Here is a 16873-nt window from a genome sequence, read left to right as displayed (position 1 = left end):
CAAACTCTATCAGGAGACTATATTATTATATGATCTATATATAATATAATATGGCCTCTATGGCTCAAAGACATAGATGGTTTTGTACAGTGGCGTAGCCAGGGGGGTTTTGGGTGTTTAAACCCCTCCCATTGACATTTTCCCTCCTAATAAATATATTGTTTATAGGGTTCGGGACTGGTTGCAAGTTATACATTTGTCTTATGAAATGGCGAAATTAAATACAAAGTTTGAATTTGCATATTTGTGTATTTTTTAATTTAAATGTACATACAATATTCGGGAAAAATTATAAAAAAAATGTCTACAAGCAAGTCAAATTAAATTTTGATGAGCGTTTGAAATTCATATTTTTACAACATTTGATATTCACTCGATTTCTTACGTAACAATTTTCTTATTTTGTTGTAATTAAAAAACGAATGACTGTAGATACTTGAAAATTTCACTGAATGTTTATATTAGTATTTTCTATATATGAAGAAATTTTGAAAATAATTTGACTCTTTTTGAGCTGTTTACGGACATGGTCAGTTTTCAATTTTTTTAGTTTTGGGTTTTGGTGTAACCATAAGCACAACTAGGGGCTTGGCCCCTCCAAAGCTTGTAATAGTCCTCTCAATATAAATTATTTAATTCTTTCCTAAAATATTAACAAATCTTAAAAAATTAAACTGTATTTCTTATTTATTTTTTAGAAAAAAATGTAATTATTTAATTTTTTAAATTTTTATTTAACTGCTTGGGTAAATAAATAATTGATTTTGTTTGTATAATTTTTAAATTTTTAAGTGAACAAATATGGGGTTTGGGAATGAGGGGTCTTCGCCTCTAAAGGTTACTGTAATGTCAGGTGGAGGCTGCAGCCTCCCCCCCAACATTTCAGCCCTAGTTGGGCCACTGGGTGTAACTCTAAAACTAATGAACGTATACAAATGAAATTTTCATTGGTTGTTTAAAATAGGAATGACTGTAGATACTTGAACATTTCACTGAATGTGTATATTTTCATTTTCTATACACCATACAATTTTGAAAATATTTGGACACTTTTTGAGCGGTTTAAAAAAAGTTTTCAATTTTTTTAGTTTTTTTTCTATAAATATCAATTAAGTTTTTTCTGTTGAGCCAAAAAGTGTAAAAATTTAATAGGTACAAGGCTCCTGATATATTGTTACAATAGCAGTTGAAAACTATTAAAAATACATTAGAACAATTTTTTTTTATAAGCATTTAAGATCGAATTTTGACAAAATGTATCAAATTTAAAATTTAATAATTATTTCGTAATTAAAAATTTATAAAATGTTTAACTTTTATACCTAAGAATTAAAAATTTAAAACAAGATTCCACGTAAGTAATTAATTCTGTTACCAAAAAATCTAAAAAATACATAAGCACAGTTTATTTTTATAGTCATTTTAAGCTCAAATTTGGACGAAATCACATATTAAAAAAACCCGGAATAACTATTTTAGTTATTTTTTTGTGATTGTATAATATTATTTGTGGGTACTTGAAACTTCTAAAGTATACTATTATATATTATCTATGATAGTACCACGATTTGTTGTTGATGTATAACGCGTTATGTACCTAATGGATATTGTGATATGATTAATTTAAAATTTATTATAGATACCTATTATTGGTCAATTTTTTTTTTTAATACCATTGATAAGTATATAAGATACCTTATACCTAGATGACATACCGTCTCTGCTCAGAATCGTTTTTCTTATACAGTGACCCACTTGTAACCTACTGTACAGCAGAGCGATATCCACTTACCCACCTTTTTTTAAATCGATTTCAGTTCTTGGAGTAATTCTAAAACAAATGACAGTAAATATATGACATTTTTATTAAATGTTTTTATTAGAATTTTCTAAACACCATAACATTTTCAGATTATTTTGACTCGTCTTGAGCTATTTACGGACATTTTCTATTTCCAATTTTTTTAGTGTTTTTTTCTATAAATGTCAGAAAATGTAATTTGTCTGGTCAAAAAGTGCGGAAATTGAATACAAGGTTCCTAATATATTGTTACAATAGCTGTTGAAAAATATTAAAATACACAGGCTCAATTTTTTTTAATAAGCATTTTAAGTTCAAATTTTGACAAAACTTATCAAATTTAAAATTTAAAAATGTATAAAATGTTCCAACTTTTATAAGTAGCTAAGAATTGAAAATTTAAAACAAGGTTCCACGTAAATATTTTATAACATATAAAATACTTTATTCCCAATAATATCATCAAATATAGGTACTTGGTAATATCATAGGGTGACTAGCCGTCTTTATTCAGAATCTACTGATATTTTATCATTGAATTCAAATGTAATACCATCTATTACAGTGCCTACTTGGAACCTACTGTATAGCAGAGCAACATCCACTTACACTCTTTTTTTTTTTTTTTATTATTTTCCATACTTTATAATATTCTAAACTTATTTTAAAATTGTATTGTTTTTCAGATGATCAAGAAAAAGAAACAAGCGGATAGTGAAACTACTTTGATATTATGAGAGAAAAAAATTTCAGATTTTATTATGAGTGTTTATTTCCACGACTTACTAATCCTTAATTTGAAAAAAGATTAATATTAAAGATTCTGATATGATTTTGAAAAGCAAGAAGCCAAGAAAAATATCTGTATATAACCTGTAATAATGAATAAATCGGGTAACTAAGAAAAGCATTTCTTAATTGTAGTTTTTGTATATTTCCTGGTCAATGAATGTAATCAATACCCAAGTCAATACCTAATCAATGTAATTTTAATGAAAATATACTTAATTATTAAATTTAGTAGGTACTCCTAAGAATTATTAAAGATTAAAAATATAATTTTGATGAAAAATAACTGTTTATAAAAATTGACATTGGCGCCGAAGTCCGTGTTAACATTGGCTCATGACCCGACTCTTTAAAAAAAACCTCTTTAAAAAAAAATGTTTATTTACACATTTTATTTACATCATAACTTTGTTAAAAGCATGATTATATTTAAGTCATGATTATGAGTAAATCTATATTAAGGTAGCTCTATATTAAATAATTAAGAGGACGCCACATCTGCATGTGTTGTCTCCATCTTACAAGTGCGTAAAATAGCAAATGTCATGCTCAGAAGAACACGTGTAGCTCCATTAGTTCAAAAATTACAGTGAATTGACCTTTTATCAAATGTAGAAGAATATTATCTAGTAAACCTCATTGGTTTTTTTTTATATTTTAATGTTAAAACAAGTTACGGAATTACACGTGTTGTTCTGAGCATAAAATTTGGTATGTCACCCACTTGTAAGACTGAGAAAACACATGCAGGTTTGGCGTCTTCTTAGATATTGAGGCCACAAAGATTTGAAATTGCCCAGCCACATTTAAAAAACTTTGGCGCCGCTGAAACTTAATGTGTAAGATTTTCTATTAAATTGAATTATACAATGGAGTACTTATAGAAATATTTTATTTCAGTGAAAAGTGGGTTTTTAAGATACGTAGTTAAATGGTTAATTAAGTGGTCATTATTATATAATATAAGCCTATAGAAGCATGTAAAAAGGTTTTCTTTACTTGTTAGCTGTTTATATATATAAAAGGTCTGAGCATGAGCAATCATATAAGAAACTTTTCAACGACTAACACGCAATTATACATAGCGCATAGAAAATATCGAGAAAAATATAAAAGCAACCGCCTGTGGTATGATATTTAGCTATTAGAACCACATTGTGCTACGGACTAAGATAGAGAGGACTGGAAATGATATGATGGGTTGAGCAATTGCCTCGGTCCCTCTACCCTTCCCCACCCAAATTTGTACACAGCTAACATGCACGCTATCTGCTTGGTTAAATATCAACTATTTATATAATATAATTTTAATTCTTAACATCATTACATTTTCCACCCAACCACTAGGTAGCGTTAAGACCAGCTGTGTACAACGGAAATCAGCAGAGGCACTTCGGACCCATTAAAAATGTGCTCTTTTCCAGTCCTCTCTATCTTAGTCCGTGCGTTGGGTTCATGGCAATGGCAATGGGAGGGGCGGAGATTCGTTACAATTGGCTGCCAAGTAGCGGTAAGGAGCGCCATGCAACATCTTGTGCGTTAATTACGTACTATATTAGAGATGATATACTTTTACAAAAGTACAATTTGTTTCAAAATTAAAAATCAAAAAAATGCTTTTAGGTATATTCATTTTGATATTTAAACTATTATCGAATGAGTATAAATGAGAACGTCATAAAAAATTTGGTATGTTACACAATTGTAGTACAGAAACAACACACACATGAGAATAAGGTGTATGAGACTTATGGGAATAAGAGCGTAAATTTGCTGTGTTGTGCACTTCTAAGACGGATTCAAAAAATTATCCGTGTATACTGGGGCCCACCAGAGAGTATCCAGTCGCTCCAACGAAAACACGTCCGATTCCGCGTATTCCCCACTACTCGGCATTGCCGATAGCTGTTCAGTAACGGTCGGCAGCGCTCAACGCTATACGGTGTATAACAGTCACGAAATAGTGGGGGAAATGGGGCCTCGGAATGGTCTCCGTTGTCAGTCTGCATGCGCAAAACGAGGATACTCTCTCGCGGGCCGCAGTATAGCATCCTCTTAAATAAGAAATATATGCCTATATATGAGCTTTTATAATTCAACTCAGACAATGCTTACCAACATACATAGGCATATACCAACATACATTTATAAAAACATACCGTATTCTGTTGAAGCATTTTACAAATAAATATAAATCTTAAATGTTAATTAAGTAGGTACCTACCTACGTATAATATTTCAAATAAAAAATGTTAAATATTAATATTACCTATCTCACTTACTTTTTTCTTAGCAATATAATTGACTACAATTTGATTTTCATTTGCTTTCTTCTTCAGCTGATTAAAGCTGTCTAGTGATCCAAAGCAGCATTTGCAAAGCATCTTGGGTTTAACACCATCGGACTCGATCTAAGGAAAATTCAAAAAATTTATTTCATTTCAATGTTTTTACTTATTTTATTGTCATATCTAAATACGTACATCGATTCCAAGCAAATCCAACACTAGCTTTTTTGACTTTAGTTTTCCGTCGATAGGCGTCATAATGTGCACAAACGGTTCATAACCCTCTGTGCCACGCTCGACCAAACATAATCTACACACATCAAAATTTTCACAAAGTAGTTCACTCATGGTGGAATCGAATATCCGGACGGCGGTACTAGCGAAAACTAAAATGGCGGTGACTAGCCGCGCACAATGTAGTTAGACAGAATAAAGTGTCATGAAACTCAAATCGTTATTTAATAACAGAAGATTAACAGTTCGGTTCGAGCAGACGAGCGACGACGGCACTAAAACAGACAATAGGTACGCACGAATAATGAGAGCGGCAGAAAAAATATGATCAGGCGTCAGCTACGAACGGCGGGCCAATAACAAAGGGAGACGCCAGACGAACGACAATCATGAAACTCACACATACGTAAAACCTCATGATCGCCGCTTGGAGCAGTTATAAAACACAAATTCCTAACCTTTCCGACTGTCGCTGTTGTTGTTTGTTGTTAACCAAAATGGCGGTGAAAATCGGCGTCCCGATGACACGATGTTTTATTGGCTTAGAGCTCGGCGTTCAACGAGTAACTTGATTACGCTTATCAGCTATGGATTATAATCCTCATCAGTGGAACTACTGACCTAAACACACGACAGATATTTAACTGTCAATTTGTTTCACAGTTTCAATCTCCACAGTCTACGTTATTACATAACAGTAATATTGTATTTCGTGTTTTTATGATGGCCTATGATACCTAATTAATATATTATAAGACAAAATATAGACACTAGACAACTAATTTACTATATCATCACGCTTGTTCCGTGGTTTTACAATTTACAATATCTCCCGACGCCTGATCGCCGTGTCTAGCTTCCGCATCGGCATCGGCTGCTGCAGTGATGCAGAAATACAGGCGATAGAAGGGCCTAAGACAAGAACATTGTATAAAAAATATTAAATTTAATTATTCCTTATACTATGGACAAGAATACTAAATTGCTGGTCAATGTTTTAGACATCTAAACAATAAAAATGAAGTTACTTTATCATGGGATAATTATATATTTATGTTTGTACTGTTGCCCTGTTCGATAATCGAAAACCGGCGTTGGAAAGAAGTAGTTGAACATGTCTCACGAGTACAACTTTTTTCATTATAGTTTTTACCTTAAAAATAATAAATTTGCACTAATGAGTAATGGGAACAAAAACCACTGATGTGGTTACTACTATCTTTCTAATGCACCTGAATGTTGAGTTATGCTCTAGAAAGCGTTAATATTTTTTTCATATCAAGTCCACAAGTTAGAATGCCCTTGTATATTTGACTAAGCAGCGAAATCCCCTCATCTGTATACCTTTAGAATATTAACTTAGAACTTGAAATCATTAAGCATTGTCAGTATAATCAATAAAAATTTAAAAATAAGTATTCCTTACGACTTATGATAGTTGGTATTACAAGTGTGTTAATATAATATTATATGCTTGTGTATTTTTAAACAATGTTACAGTAAGTTCAGTTACTTCAATTCAACATTGTAATAATAAATATTAGGGGCATCAGAGTAAGCGGAATCATTCTGTATTTTTACTTACCTACTTTGCAAATATCGAATACATTCATATTTCCTAATAAAACTTGTAAATTATGATGATAACGCTATCCAATAAACAAGGATTTATTGAATTCTGATTAAATATATTTAAATCACATCCAAATATTTAACATGAACTACTTAAATTAAATAACCTGAAAATCGGGGCATTTAAAATTAAAAATGTGCTTTCGACCTATTTATACAAAATTATGTATATTTATCAAACAAATAATACTTATAACACCATTATAACAGTATGGTATCCAATACATTCATACAAGCATAGCATTTTAGTAATAATAACACTTATTTACCTAGTACACTCGGTTTATTATTTAATTATTACCACATACCTTATCTAATACCTTATATTATATTCCATAAAACTTTATTAGTTGAAAATATTCTATACAACTAAAACAGTCCAGTTCATGAATTTTAAAATGTATGGAAATTATATTAAGTAATAAGTATTATCTAGCAACTCAATCATAGACAATATAATAAGTTATTTGAATGCTGAACACAATTTATTTTTAAATGTTTATATTTTGACTTAAATAATATAAACAGTGCTTATATTATATTAATGTATAACTAACAAACAAACTTAACGAAAATAAAATATTTAATTTAAAAAACAACTGTTGGTTAGTAAAATATAAATCGAGTAATATAGGTACATCAATATAAGACTTAAATTCTAAATAAAAAAATCTTGATTAATATAATACAAGTTACAAGTATACAATCCATGTACAGAAGGCTATAAATTTGATATATTATACAATAAGACTATATAAGTAATAGTTATATTAATAAACATAAATCATAATAATATGTGGATTACAAAAACTATAGTTCTAGCATAAACAGCTTATAAAATAAAGGTCAATTTTATTAATCACAATTTATAGTAGACATGTTGTATAATTCAATTATGTCAATTTAAGCAATATTACATATATTTTTCGTTTTATTTAAATTATTGACTAATAATAACAAGCCATCACATAAAATAAAATATAAATGTAAAATACCTATTTATTAATTGAAAAATAAATACGTAGTTATCTTTAGTAATTTCTTTGTTGATATGAAATTCTTATATTCTTGTATTTACTTGGATATCTAACTGATTATTCTTCAATAATATTTGCTATATTCTCATTGATATTAATAAATATTATAATATAATATTATGCTATTAAATACTATCTATCGTTGTAAACAATAATTTAATTTAAATTTTTGTATTAACATTTTATTTAAAGAATATTGTTTATATTAATAGGTTTATTATTTAGTAGTTGTTGAATGTTGATAAATTAACAAAAAAATAAAAAAATAAAAAAATTGAAGGTATCATTAGTGTTATCAGAAATGATGACAAAAACTAACTAAATTACATTTATAAATTAACATAAAACATTATTGTCATACAAAAAAACAATTGACGTGCTTAAACTATGAACAACCCACATTCTTGATAACCAATATTTAAAAAAAAAAATTGGCTTAAGAGGACATTACTCCTGCAAGTGTTTTCTCCGTCGTACAAATGTACAATAAGGCAAAAACTTTTTTTTTTCATGGGACAACTATACTCCCTCAGTATTTTAGAATAGTACTACCTAAAATTCCATAATGCACAGGGAAGAACTTTATCTGTATCGCAGCGTTTTTATTTTTTTTTTTTTTTAAAACACTAACCAATAATTTTTTATAATTAAATAAAAAAACAGATAATCTTAATGTTCTCAAACTGAAAATGTTAATTGTATTTATGTTATCAAAAAAATAAAATAGCTACGACACAGATAAAGTTTTTCCCTATATGTTATAGAAATTTGGTAAATCCACTATACAAACAGATGGAGCATAGTTGTCCCACTCAAAACAAGTTTTTAGTATGTTGTATATTAGTGAGACAGAGACAACACATACGGGTATAGTGTCCTTTTAACTATTATATTTATGAATATAAAATAAAACAATTAAAAAAAAAAAACAGATTTTAGAAATAAAATATTATTTGTACACAATAACAAAACATAATATTATTATAGTTATAGTTATAGTTATTAGTTATGTAAACTGATTACCGTGAGTACTTGACAGTATATGCAGCACTGAAATGTATAACAATTTCGTACAAAATTATAAAATATATTAATATATATATATATATATATATATGTTAAATCATACAAGACGCATAAACCATCAACTTGTATAATAGTAATAATTAGGGCTCAGAAGTTGTAGAAGTAAAATATGCATGCAAATAAGAATCAAAGGTGAAAAAAAAAATTATAACTAATTAATTATTAGTCACATAATAAGTAGTATAGTATACTACCATTATAGTATATTACATATTATATATTTTATTAAAAATAACTAAAATATCAATTAAATGTAATCAAAAGCTAGTTGCTAAAAAAATGTTATTGAAGCGTATAAATGTATAACAAAAATATGGCATTAACAGCGTTAACATACTGGAACAAATTGTTTTTTACTATTTTGTACAAATCTTTAGAAAATTAAAATACCTATGTTAAATAATAAACTATAAAATACATAAACTGATAAAAGAAAATTGAATAGATATTAAATAGCATACATTCAAAATTGTTGTTAATAATCTCACAATTGCATAAAATGGGTTACTAGCTTGATCTTTTATAAATCAAGAGTAAAGAAAAATATTATGTAACTTTTACAACTTCGGAGCCCTAGTAATAATATTATAATAGGTAAATATTACTTGTTTAAGCACCAATATTAGTGCAACAACCTATCATGGTTTTAAACATCATCACTATTATTAAATATTTCTTGTATTATCTCTGGCTGTTCTATTTGATGTTGCTGTAAGTTACTGCATCTATGGCTCACAAGTTTTGAAAGCGCTTCACGCAGTCGGCCGTTTTCGATTTTTAGCTTTCGATTCTCTTCTGAAAGCAGATCCCACCTCTGCTTTCGCTTTATTCTACAGCGTTTGGCGGCTGTCCTGTATCAAATTATTGATTGTTATTAATTATTATATTTATATAACAAATAACACTAATAATAGTTATTTAATATTATTGAATATTTCAATAATAATTAAATATGTAGTTATTAAGCATATTTTCATAGTATTTAATCATAATTATAGATTGGATACTTGATAAAATGCATGATATTTTTCAATACTATACACATGCAGTGGATGAGTTTTCATAAATCGCCGATATTATTTGATATGGGTCCTTTAATATTATTTTAATAGTTTTTTGTTGTTAAATCGGGTAATTAAAAAGGGTTTATTAGAATTCTATATTTTATTGTAAACTAAATTCTAAAAATAATACTGTTTTAAAAATGTATTTGAAATTAAACAATCTATGCATATTTTGTACCATAAGCTTAAATTTTATAAAAGAAGCTTTAACACAAATGCTAGGAGTAGCTTATCCAGTGTATATTTAATATTATTGTTGCACAATAACCCAAATTAAAAATATTCATCATGTTATATGTCATTAAAGAGTAGATTGATAAACTACGATTGCTATACTACCTTAACTGCCGATTTGATAATTATTATCACGAATACTCAAAATAACATGATACGATTGTCAGTAAAATCGTAAAGTATATCTAAAGATCTAATCATTATACATTCTACACTTGTACTAGTATTTAAACTACAAGTTATAAGTTTAGAAATTCTTAATTTTGAATTGGGGTGAAACAGCTACCAGATACTCAGAGTGCAACACAAGAGAGCCGATTAAAACTGTTAAATGGGGTATCTATATTCACTACTTAAATAATTTATGATGGACTTAAAATGGGCTATAGCCCCAAAGCTGAACAAGGGCTCAATCCCAGACGTTCCAGTAAATTTTTTATAGTGAAAAACCAAAGTGTATTGTTTTTAAGTACGTGTCATATGAGTTAGTACTGTAAAAGTTTGTGGGGCACTCTGATACAATATTTTAATGGTAACCTGTGGTACTATAAACATAAAATACCGAATAACGCTGCAGTGTCGGCACCTTAAGTGCATAAAAATTAAATATTTAAATAGTTGTGAGTGGTGTCATGTAGCAGTAGCAGAATATTATGTGTACCTGTTCCTTTCTAACATTTCTTGTTTTCGTTTCTGTTTCAGTTGTTGCTTTCGACTGTTGTGGTCTTCGTCATCCTGACCATTACTACTATTATAGTCTTCATGTTCTAGTCTATCGGCGGTATCTGTGACAACAAAATCAATGTCATTGTCGTTATTCTGATGCTGCAGTAGTTGACCGAGCTTGTGATCGCTTTCAGATATGAGTGGAGATTTCTGGCGCTCCTGTAGCAGTTGCTTCACCAATAGATTCTGTTTTAGAGCCTTTAATTGTGCGTAAACATAAAAACGTATATAGGTCATTTTATAATTATTCCTCAAAAAAGTTATATACACAAAGTTTGTTCACACAAAAATAATAAGAGTCAGGAAGAAATAAATGATTGTTGAGTACCAACCTGTTTAATTGTAGTTGTATCATTTCTAACATTGATAATTATACCACCATTTTCATCATCGACTTCTTCATCATACAATTCTTGATCATGGTGTGTTATTGTTGTTGTATCAATGACACTAGTAGTGGTTGTAGTTGTTGGAACAATGAACTGATGCTGTTCGATAATTTGTTGGTGTTGTTGATGTTCAGGTCGTAAAGGGAGAGATGAATTATGCTGTTGATGTTGTGGATGCTCTACCATCATAACTAATACACCCCTAGTCGGTGCCTTGAGTGAAACAAAAATAAAACCAACAATATATTTAAAGCTTGTATACAGAAAATAAATCAAGTCAACTTACTTCTGCTGTTGACGTTATGTATATATTCTGCTGTTGCGATTGAGGCACAGTTGTTGAATTCATCTTATTAGATTCAATTGCTGCAGTTGTAGATATCATATCCATTGACGTTGAAGTTTTCAAACCTGAAATTATATATTTTTTAAACTTAAACAAGCCAATTACTTATGCAAACAAGGTAGTATTATATATAGCAGATGCAAACAAGGTAAATATGGAAGAGATTTCTATTTTTGCAAAAACGTGCATTAATAGGAATTTTTTTTCAATTACTACTAAAATTAATCTACGAGAACTTGCTAAGTATCTAGGTACCTATTAAAGTAGATAGATAATTTTCATTTTAACACAAAATGTATAAATTGCAAAGGAAACTTAAGATATTTTTAATAGCTATTTTAATAACTATTAAAATATATATATAATATATAAATATATATTCATATTAATTTATTATTCCGGTTCAAACTATACCTATGTTAAACACTTACTAGTATTGTTATTCAACGTGTTAACAACAGTGGTTGTTGCTATGAATGGGGTGTTTAAATCACCATCATTGTTATTGTTGTGATTGAAAATATTTTCTGGCGGATTAGCTTCATTTTTTTGTTGTTGTAATACTGCTTGTTTAAATGTTTCATCAAAAGGATTGGCCATCATCATGGTTGTCACAATTGCTGTTGACGATGAGTCAAATAAATTTGAAGAAATAGGTTGTCCTGTTGATGTTTCTGTGGTGACTATTGTAGCAGCATTAGAAGCAGGGACTGTAGTAATAGTTGTATCACCTGATGGTCCAGTTAATGAGGACATAACTACAATGTTTTGTAAATCATGAAATAAACCCATGTCATCGCAATGCCTAATGAATGTATTTGGTGTGGGTAGCTGCTGCTGTTCATTATTTTCTATAGCATTAGTAGTAGAAGTCTTCGTCATCATTGGCATTGATGTTGTTACCGATTGATGAATCGGTGTGAGAAGTGGTATATTCAATTGCTGTTGTTGCGGTGGAGAAGATAGCATTAATAAAGGTGGCTGTGGTGGTGATAATTCTTCTGTGGTTGTTACAGGTGATAGTGGATCAGGTGGTGCTGTAACGAGTAAAATACAGATATTATAACACAGGTGACATTATACAGGTTTCATTTTATGTATTTTAGTGTTCAACAGTTGTATTCAATTAAAATAGCAGTGAATACCCTGTAAATCTGTAACAGAATGTTAGCTTAGTAGCAATGTAATAACTAATAACGGCCAACAGTTACTAATGACGCTAATACACCATCAACCAGTGACGATCCAGGGTTTAATTTTGAAGGGGGGGCCTCCTAAAAAAATTACTTCTAAGCCATAAATACAATATACATTATAATGTTCTAGTTGACGTTCCTAAATATATGAAAGAAATGGTTTTAAAGGAATGTTATTAATTTTATTATGGTTGGATTAGGAATCGTTTATGTTAATTAGATACCCATAATAATTGTAGTCTGTTGAAGCAGGTTTTTTTCGGGGGGGGGGGGGGGACTGCGGCCCATGGATCTGCCGTTGATAGCAGATCAACATAAACCATCTTAAATGGTCAACTTTTTTTTTATATACATATTATAGTACCTACACACATAAAAGCTTGTTACCAAATATTTATACTGCAACTGCAACAATGAAAGATTGATGCAGAAATGCATGACTAATTGGAAATAAATAATTTAAATATTTATTAACTACCTTTTAAAATGTAAAAACTTTTTATTTTAAGTGGAAATTGACAATTGTATATTTGTATACCTAATACTTGATTTTATTTAGGGATATTAAGGTATTATTTCTGATAACTACGTAACATTTTTATTTTGTTCTATATTTAAATATAAGAAATTATTTTTACTTAATCTATCATATGTTGCTGGATATAAGAATCTTTTAAAAACATATTCAAATATTATTATAAAAATTATAATTTTTGTAAGTTAGTTAAATCATTACTAAGTATAGTATTGCCGAGTGCCTGTGAAACTGTGCACTTGGCAGGTAAGGTACACTTAGTAAAATCTATATTTTCAATACTCGTTGATCATCATACCACTGAATTAAACTTAATATAAATTTCATGTATAGTATGGATAAACCTCTAGTTCATGAAATAATATATTATATTATAAATTCATCAAACAAAAAATCTTATTCTCCAAAACGCCTTACTACAAATATATAAAATATGAGATTATATTTTAATAATTTTAACGCTCTTGGCGTACACCTATCGAACATAATGTTGTTTGTCAACGAAAACAATAATTTTATATAAGTACCTATAGGTATGTATAGTTGGATGTATCTTACTTTGATAATAGTAATAGTAAGCCATTCTATTGCATTCACTTTCTTGAAGATATCACTGGTCGTTACTGGGGAGTCTGTGGTACCCGTTCGTTTGATGGCTACAAAGAAAAACGACCAACATATATTAATCAATGGTATGAAACACATGCCTATATACGTGTCCTTAATAACTACTGTGGGCACAACAATGATGATGATAACGTGTGCGTCACGTTTCGTTTAATGACTTTAAGTAGTGAAGAACACCAAAAAAGAAATATTATTATTAAAAAAATTATGAAACGCTGCGGCGACGGAACTTTTACTTTCAAAAAGTTTAAAAGTCGGTCGCCGCGCTCTCACTGCACCCTCGTTATCATCTCGGCGTTTGCCGTTTGCCACTATCGGTACTCACGTGATAGCAATACTCGCGACTGCGGACGTCAGTGCCGATGCTGTTCCACTCTGGGAGACCCCCACGACTAGTGACGAGACTGCGAGAGTACGCGACTGTACCGACTGGCTACTGCTGCTCACAGGCCAAAGCTCACCTGCGTCCGGTATATGCGGATCGTAACTCGTAATCCCCGTCTTTGTCAGCAACAGAAATCTAAGTGAAGCGACACGCGCCATCCGTGGAGGTGGTGGTCGTTGGTACCTCCACAGTTCACCGGATCTCGTTATCACATCCGGCCGTCGTTATTATCTAAAACCAATCGATGGAATACAAATTACAATTGATTCTATAACGATTGTAACCAACTTTGTTGTTGACGACTTGTTTACTTAATTTTTATTTACTATTTACTTCGGTTGTGTTCCGAACCGCTGCAAGCAATGCGTCTCGTCATAAATCGACCAGAACACAGGCAGACAGAAGACAGCGACTCTAATGCTGTTGGGATCAATCAACAGGCAGTACACCTGTTGCCATGCAAGATCCACACACGCAAACCAGGTGGCGACTGCCAGACGTCAACGGCTCCAGTCGACCGATACTTTTGTCCATACACTAAAGCAGCAACAGATGATGGAGCCGCGTTGTGGCACTCGTCGTTGCGTGGCAAGCCGTTGACGGGTGTCAAGCTCAGCATGCCCGATGGCTACGTTGGTGTACTGTGCGTTGGCAAGGATGACGACGGCAGTAGTAATGAGATCGATGATTCTACAGCGGCAGTGGAATCGATTACTGGTGAAGTAACTCAACAGCTGATGTACTGGAATTGGGACCGCATTCCAACACGTGAAGACCCGCTGCTATCAGCACTTGACTGGATGCAGGTGTCTGAAGCCATCATGACCAACAACGACTGACACTACTATTATGTACGTTTCTGTAATAATGATTGTGTTTCTTTATTCAATTTATTTTTTATTATAAATATGTATTCCATTAAAATGTTTAAACACTATTACTTAATTAATACTTAATTTTGTAAAATAAAGTTTAATTTTTATAACTATCTATATTACACATTATTAAATATTTATAAATACAGTGAAGCCTCTAAATACTAGACACACAAGGTTGCTAAAATTTTGTCCGTAATTCAGAGGTTTCAGATTGTAGAAAGTTTGTAGTTTGTTCCCAACAACATCCGTTATCGGGAGGTGCCCATTAGGGGATGTTTCGCTGTATCAGCAAACAAGCTTCCTTCTATTTGTCCCTAATAAACCTTTAACATTGTTTCAAATTAAATTTTTTGTGTTTCAATATAACAAATAAAAAACTACGTAAAAAATTGTCCTGGGGACATGTACCTATTTCATATATTATGTAAAATACTATACACTTTATTACTGTTGTATTATTACTATATTCAAACATATTTTTTTAATCTACCTACAACTAATAGCTATTATATTACTCTAGTAAAATAAAAATTATAAAATGTATGCAGTACGGGTACATAGAACTAATAGGTATAGAAAATAAATTTTAAAACAACTCATTTAATTGGTTTATCAATATCCTATATAAACATAAAAATAGGTAACTAGAAAAATTGAAAAATGGTTCTATAATTCCTAAATATTATTAATTAACTAATGAAAATAAGCAGGAATTACATAACTGTGTTACTACTTACCTATTATATATATTTATTATTTATAAAGTATATTACAATGATTCTGGTTAGGTTAGGTTAGGATTTTGTATTTGTATTATTATTTATTTTGCGTAATACCGTTTGCTGTCACGACATACGAGTCGGTCTTACTACCAATGAACGCCAATAGAAAGAGTCTTAGCAAGGGCTTGGCGAGACTGGCCTATGCTAGGAGCGCAAAAGTCAGAACAAAATATACCTATATTATTATTAATAATATATATTCTATTTAGAATATCCGTAACATAGTTATACTGTTATAATAATTACACTATAGTGTATTTCTTATAAATAGTACAATTTATAAGTGCTTATAAAATTATATGGCATTACTATATTATGCAGATTGCCCGAGTGATACACTGCTGTAAGTAGCTAATACTGGGTTTTTATTTTTGTTAATAGTTTATTCTGTTGCTTATACCACCACCTCAGCACACATGTTGACATTCAGCATATTTTATTAGTAGTTTTGAAAATTAATTTGTATTATTATTAAATATTAAGTGCATATTAAAGTTAAAAACAGGATTCCAAATGTCTTATTTAAAGATTTCGTCAAAATCTTTAAATAAGATATTAATATTCATGGGTTGGTAGATACTCATATTTCAATATTTAGTCATTTTATATAAATTCGTAAATATATATATAATAAATATAGAAATATAATGGTGAGTTGTTTATTATTATAATTATACAAAATTAAATTAATTTACTTAATTCTAATATTCATATATTTTAATATTTATAAAAGTTGTATGTAACCAAGGTTTTAACACAAAATTAAATTGTAGCAATGTAAATATCTAGGTAGTTTACCATTTGTTTGTTTTTATCGATCAAATATGAATCTAAATAATGTGAA

The 16873-nt window shown here is 30.0% G+C and overlaps 3 protein-coding genes across 4 annotated transcripts in view; 1 reads left to right on the top strand and 2 right to left on the bottom strand.

Annotated features, from left to right (window-relative positions):
• Positions 1-5605, bottom strand: part of LOC100168445 (zinc finger protein 37) — a 12338-nt gene extending 6733 nt beyond the window's left edge. The window contains exons 1-2 of the mRNA XM_001942768.5: positions 5074-5605; positions 4873-5001 (exon numbers count right to left, since the gene is read on the bottom strand). Of these exons, the coding sequence (XP_001942803.2) occupies positions 4873-5001; positions 5074-5226 (282 nt within the window). The 5' untranslated portion in view covers positions 5227-5605. The remainder of the gene's footprint in view (positions 1-4872; positions 5002-5073) is intronic.
• A 3208-nt stretch (positions 5606-8813) lies between these two features.
• LOC100571656 (probable basic-leucine zipper transcription factor D) lies at positions 8814-14450 on the bottom strand. Of its 2 annotated transcripts, none has more exons than XM_008188861.3 (7): positions 13916-14284; positions 12058-12663; positions 11567-11691; positions 11224-11493; positions 10827-11089; positions 9473-9718; positions 8814-8831 (listed from the first exon to the last, which is right to left on the bottom strand). In XM_008188861.3, the coding sequence occupies exons 1-6, from the start codon at positions 13938-13940 to the stop codon at positions 9514-9516; spliced, it is 1494 nt and encodes a 497-aa protein (XP_008187083.1). In that variant the 5' UTR covers positions 13941-14284; the 3' UTR covers positions 8814-8831; positions 9473-9513. The 2 variants fall into 2 exon arrangements, with proteins under 2 accessions (XP_008187083.1, XP_003247268.1); XM_003247220.4 differs by lacking the exon at positions 8814-8831 and adding an exon at positions 14310-14450 and having other exon boundaries at positions 9121-9718; positions 13916-14013.
• A 228-nt stretch (positions 14451-14678) lies between these two features.
• ACYPI49991 (uncharacterized LOC103310467) lies at positions 14679-15689 on the top strand. Its single transcript, NM_001297638.1, is given in 1 exon segment — positions 14679-15689. A coding segment is annotated over 1 exon segment (477 nt). The 5' UTR covers positions 14679-14731; the 3' UTR covers positions 15209-15689.
• The last annotated feature ends 1184 nt before the right edge of the window (positions 15690-16873 follow it).

The sequence above is a fragment of the Acyrthosiphon pisum genome, chromosome X, assembly GCF_005508785.2.
Source record: "Acyrthosiphon pisum isolate AL4f chromosome X, pea_aphid_22Mar2018_4r6ur, whole genome shotgun sequence".
In the NCBI taxonomy this organism is placed as follows: Eukaryota; Metazoa; Arthropoda; class Insecta; order Hemiptera; family Aphididae; genus Acyrthosiphon; species Acyrthosiphon pisum.
The sequence above is the reverse complement of the archived record's forward strand: the minus strand, read 5'-3'. Positions and strand labels throughout refer to the sequence as shown.